Below are 5,514 nucleotides of genomic sequence, written 5' to 3' on the forward strand. Positions count from 1 at the left end.
AATAAAACATTGGTTTTAAATATAGTCATGATTTGAACTCTACCTAAGAGAGTAAAGCGTCTAATAAAACCATTCAAGTTAAAAAAAAAACATTGATTTTTATATGCAATCCTGATTCTAACTATACCAAAGACAGTACAACATCTTATAAAACTAACAAAGTTAAAACAATAACCATTTTTTTTGAACTATATCGATGAGAGTAACCAACTAGACGATTCCATAGCCGCAATACTTTTCCTTGACAAGGATAGACGCGTAATGATTACAAAGCAATGAAAATAAAAGCAATGACATACTCATAAGTACTTAGCCAAAAGATAAGAGAGTGAAGGTTACATTATTGCCTGCTAAGAAGTTCTCTCTCTCTCTCTCTCTCTCTCTCTCTCTCATGATGAACCTGTTAAATTATCAACTTGATTCTCTCTCTCTCTCTCTCAAAAAAAAAGATAAATAAAAATAAAAATTTGTTTAACTTTACCGAAGAGAGTACAGCATCTTTTATAAACATTCTTTATTACCCTCCTTGTTAGAATTCCCTGGATGCCCCGAGGAGCTAAAAACCTCGCTCGGGGAATTTTCCATCATAGGCAGCGCATCAATATCGTCCCTAAATCACGCAAAAGGCAGTTTAAACTTGTGCGGCAATTGAGCGAAGTTCGACGAAATAGTTGGGTCATAACTCCAGAAGGATAAAGAAAAGAAGAAGAAGTTAAAGAAGGAGAGAGTAAAAGGAGGAGGAGTAAAAGAAGAAGGAAAGGAGGAAAGAAACAGGAGTAGAATAGAAGGTTAAGAGAGGAAAGAACAAAAGCAGAGTAAAGGGGGGAGTAGAGGAGGAAAGGATTGAAGGTAGAGCACGAGCGAGATAAGCCAAGAAGAGTTTGGGGGTAGTTTTACAGGAGGATGAGCTAGGAGGAGCACGAGGGGGAATAGAAGAAGAAAGAGGAGAAACAGAGGTAGAAGGAGGAGGAGTAGAAGAAGAAGGAGAAGGAGGATGTTTAGGAGGAGAGGGGAGTAGAGGGGGGAGAGGAGGGGAGGAGGGGCAGGAGAGAAAGGAGAGGGAGGAGACAGGAGGGAGAGGAAGGGGCAGTAGAGAGACATGAAGTGAGAAGAGTAGAGGAGAAAGGAATGGAGATGATAAGTAGAAGGAGAACGGGTCAGGACACAGGGAGGAGGAGTAGCGGAGAAGGAGAGAAGAAGGAGGAGGAGTAGTAGAAGGAGGAGGGGGAGGAGGAGAATAAGGAGTAGGAGGAGTAAAAAGAAGGAGTAGAAGGACGAGGTGTGGAAGGAGGAGGAGTAGAAGGAGGAGGAGGAAGAGTGGGAGGAGGAGTAGAAGGAAGAGGAGGAGGAGGAGTAGAAGGAGGAGAAGGAAGAGTGGGAGGAGCAATAAAAGGAAGAGGAGGAGGAGGAGGAGAAGGAGGAGAAGGAGAATGAGTAGGAAGATGAGTAGAAGAAGGAGTAGAGAGGAACAAAAGGAGAAAGAAATGGAGCTGTAGAGCTTTAGAACAATCTGCGAAAGCAAACTTTGCAGCTGCTTGTTGTAGCTGGTCGTTAAAACAACTTCCCTCTATTACGTGGCCTGATGGAGAGCGCATTTAACTATGCCCGGACGATGCTATAAACAGCGGTGAAGTTGGAGCATCTTCGTGATGTGGGTTTCTAGTAATTTTTTTTTTTTTTTGAGTAATTTTTCAAGAATTTTCCCGACTCTGGGTTCAATCTGATAGGGGCGTGATATGTACAGACTGAATATTATTATTATTATTATTATTATTATTATTATTATTATTATTATTATTATTATTATTATTATATTATTATTATTATTATTTCGGAAGGAGACCCTCTCTTAGGCATGTTTTGTTAAAAATGACTGATGTTTCAGCACTATTAAGCTTGTAAAGGTAAAGAGTCTTCTCTATCTTTCTGATGACGGCTTTCTCGTTGTTGCTTAGACTGGCGAGCAACGCGGCAAAGGGCATGGTAAAATTAAAGCGGTTAAGTCATTTGATTTATTATTGCTCATACAATTTTCTCTCTCTCTCTCTCTCTCTCTCTCTCTCTCTCTCTCTCTCCAACGCGACGTTTCCTCCTGATCCACAGGACATTATCAAGCGATAACTGCTGAGGGACTGAATTCCAGTGGTTGTTCAGCTGTAGGAATTTCCAGTGGCGAGTCCACCTCCTTATATCGTGATGTGGCGGGCTCTTGAGTACGGTCAGAGCACCTTTCCAGCAGGTCGGGTTTTCATTGGTTCCTGGGAAGGTGATTCATACGGCGGGAGTTTACGAGTCTTGCAGACCTTCTCAGGTTGGGGGTAACACATTTTTATTATTATTATTATTATTATTATTATTATTATTATTATTATTATTATTATTATTATTATTATTATTATTACTTAATAGGGGCGTGATACTTGCAGACTGAATATTATTATTATTATTACTTTTATTATTATTTTTTCTTTGCTCTATCACAGTCCTCCAATTCGACTGGGTGGTATTTATAGTGTGGGGTTCCGGGTTGCATCCTGCCTCCTTAGGAGTCCATCACTTTTCTTACTATTGCGCCGTTTCTAGGATCACACGCTTCTGCATGAGTCCTGGAGCTACTTCAGCCTCTAGTTTTTCTAGATTCATTTTCAGGGATCTTGGGATCGTGCCTAGTGCTCCTATGATTATGGGTACAATTTCCACTGCATATCCCATATTTTCTTCTTATTTCTATTTTCAGATCTTGATATCTATCCATTTTTTTCCTCTCTCTTCTTCAACTCTGGTGTAACCCATGGTATTGCGACATCAATGAAGTGATACTTTCTTCTTGACTTTGTCAATAAACGTCACGTCTGGTCTTTTGCACGTATCACCCTATCCGTTCTTATACCATAGTCCCGAGGGATCTTTGCCTGATCGTTTTCTATTACTCTTCGGCAGGTTAGTGCTCGTACCACTTATTAACTGCAAGGTAGCTGATGTTTCTTGCACAGGCTCAGTGGAGAGCTTTGCCACTGAATCATGTCTCTTTTTGTACTGGTTCTGTGCAAGTGCCGGGCATTCGCTTGCTATGTGGTTTATGGTTTCATTTTTCGTATTGCACTTCCTACATATGGGAGAGATGTTATTTCCGTCTATCGTTCTTTGAACATATCTTGGTTCTTAGGGCCTGATCTTGTGCCACTGTTATCATTCCTTCAGTTTCCTTCTTTAGCTCTCTCTGTAGCCATTGCCATGTGTCATCGCGCTGCTAGTACTTTAGTCTGTCTCATGTATTGTCCGTGCATTGGTTTGTTGTGCCAGTCCTCTGTTCTGTCTGTCATTCTCCTGTCTCTGTATATTTCTGGGTGTTCTTCTACTTTTATTAGTCCTTCTTCCCATGCACTCTTTAGCCACTCGTCTTCACTGGTTTTCATATGATATTGCCCCAGTGCTCTGTTCTCGATGTTGACGCAGTCCTCTATACTTAGTAGTTCCTCTCCCTCCTTCCTTTCGTGTTATGTATAGTCTGTCCGTATTTGCTCTTGGGTGTAGTGCTTTGTGTATTGTCATATGTTTCTTGGTTTTCTGATCTATGCTGCGGAGTTCTGCCTTCGTCCATTCCACTATTCCTGTGCTGTATCTGATTACTGGCACTGCCCATGTGTTTATGGCTTTATCATATATCCGGCGTTGAGTTTAGACTTGAGTATATTATTATTATTATTTACTATTATTATTATTATTATATTTATAGGGGGAATGATATTTGCAGACTAAATATTATTTTATTATTATTATTATTATTATTATTATTATTATTATTGTTTAATCAGCGGCGTGATATTTGCAGACTGATTATTATTATTACATTAATTTGTTTCTAAAGGGTCCACAATAATACAAAGTGTAAAAGTCCGTGGTATAATTTTGAAGACTTTACAGAAAGCTTTCGAACCCTTCCCTGGGTTAATCTTCAGTCCAAATCTGATTTGGACTGAAGATGAACCCAGGGAAGGGTTTCGAAAGCTTTTCTGTAGTCTTCAAAATTATACACGGACTTTTTACACTTTGTATTATTGTGGACCCTTTAGAACAATTAATAATAATAATAATAATCAGTCTGCAAATATCACGCCGCTGATTAAACAATAATAATAATAATAACACTATCACAGTCCTCCAATTCGACTGGGTGGAATTTATAGTGTGGGGTTCGGGTTGCATCCTGCCTCCTTAGGAGTCCATCACTTTTCTTACTATGTGTGCCGTTTCTAGGATCACACTCTTCTGCATGAGTCTGGAGCTACTTCAGCCTCTAGTTTTTCTAGATTCCTTTTCAGGGATCTTGGGATCGTGCCTAGTGCTCCTATGATTATGGGTACGATTTCCACTGGCATATCCCATATCCTTCTTATTTCTATTTTCAGTTCTTGATACTTATCCATTTTTTTCCCTCTCTTTCTCTTCAACTCTGGTGTCCCATGGTATTGCGACATCAATGAGTGATACTTTCTTCTTGACTTGTCAATCAACGTCACGTCTGGTCTGTTTGCACGTATCACCCTATCCGTCCTGATACCATAGTCCTAGAGGATCTTTGCATGATCATTTTCTATCACTCCCTCAGGTTGGTGCTCGTACCACTTATTACTGCAAGGTAGCTGATGTTTCTTGCACAGGCTCCAGTGGAGGGCTTTTGCCACTGAATCATGCCTCTTTTTGTACTGGTTCTGTGCAAGTGCCGAGCATTCACTCGCTATGTGGTTTATGGTTTCATTTTTCATATTGCACCTTTCTACATATGGGAGAGATGTTATTTCCGTCTATCGTTCTTTGAACATATCTGGTTCTTAGGCCTGATCTTGTGCTGCTGTTATCATTCCTTCAGTTTCCTTCTTTAGCTCTCCCCTCTGTAGCCATTGCCAATTGTCATCGCTGGCTAGTTCTTTAGTCTGTCTCATGTATTGTCCGTGCATTGGTTTGTTGTGCCAGTCCTCTGTTCTGTCTGTCTTTCTCCTGTCGCTGTATTTCTGGGTCTTCGTCTACTTTTATTAGTCCTTCTTCCCATGCACTCTTTAGCCACTCGTCTTCACTGTTTTCAGATATTGCCCCAGTGCTCTGTTCTCAATGTTGACGCAGTCCTCTATACTTAGTAGTCCTCTCCCTCCTTCCTTTCGTGTTATGTATAGTCGTCCGTATTTGCTCTTGGGTGTAGTGCTTTGTGTATTGTCATATGTTTCCTGGTTTTCTGATCTATGCTGCGGAGTTCTGCCTTCGTCCATTCCACTATTCCTGTGCTGTATCTGATTACTGGCACTGCCCATGTGTTTATGGCTTTTATCATATTTCCGGCGTTGAGTTGTGACTTGAGTATTCGCCTTGATTCTCTGCATATATTCTTTCCTGATCGTGTCCTTCATCTCTTGGTGTTTTTATATCCCCTCCTTCCATTATTCCCAGGTATGTATCCTGTCTCATCTAGTGTTTGATGTTGCTCCCATCTGGTAGCTTTATCCCTTCAGTTCTCGTTAC

The 5,514-nt window shown here is 40.5% G+C and overlaps 1 protein-coding gene across 1 annotated transcript; it reads right to left on the reverse strand.

The window, feature by feature from the left end:
* Nucleotides 1-1,157: 1,157 nt before the first annotated feature.
* On the reverse strand, nt 1,158-1,595 carry LOC135202908 (uncharacterized). The gene has a single exon (XM_064232360.1). It carries the CDS (start codon nt 1,593-1,595, stop codon nt 1,158-1,160), a length of 438 nt encoding a protein of 145 aa, XP_064088430.1.
* Between the last annotated feature and the right edge of the window lie 3,919 nt (nt 1,596-5,514).

Source organism: Macrobrachium nipponense, chromosome 33 (assembly GCF_015104395.2).
Source record: "Macrobrachium nipponense isolate FS-2020 chromosome 33, ASM1510439v2, whole genome shotgun sequence".
NCBI classification, from domain to species: domain Eukaryota; kingdom Metazoa; phylum Arthropoda; class Malacostraca; order Decapoda; family Palaemonidae; genus Macrobrachium; species Macrobrachium nipponense.

Excerpts from the sequence above, each read along its gene's own strand:
- LOC135202908 (XM_064232360.1), bottom strand. The coding sequence starts at position 1,595 with ATGCGCTCTCCATCAGGCCACGTAATAGAGGGAAGTTGTTTTAACGAC.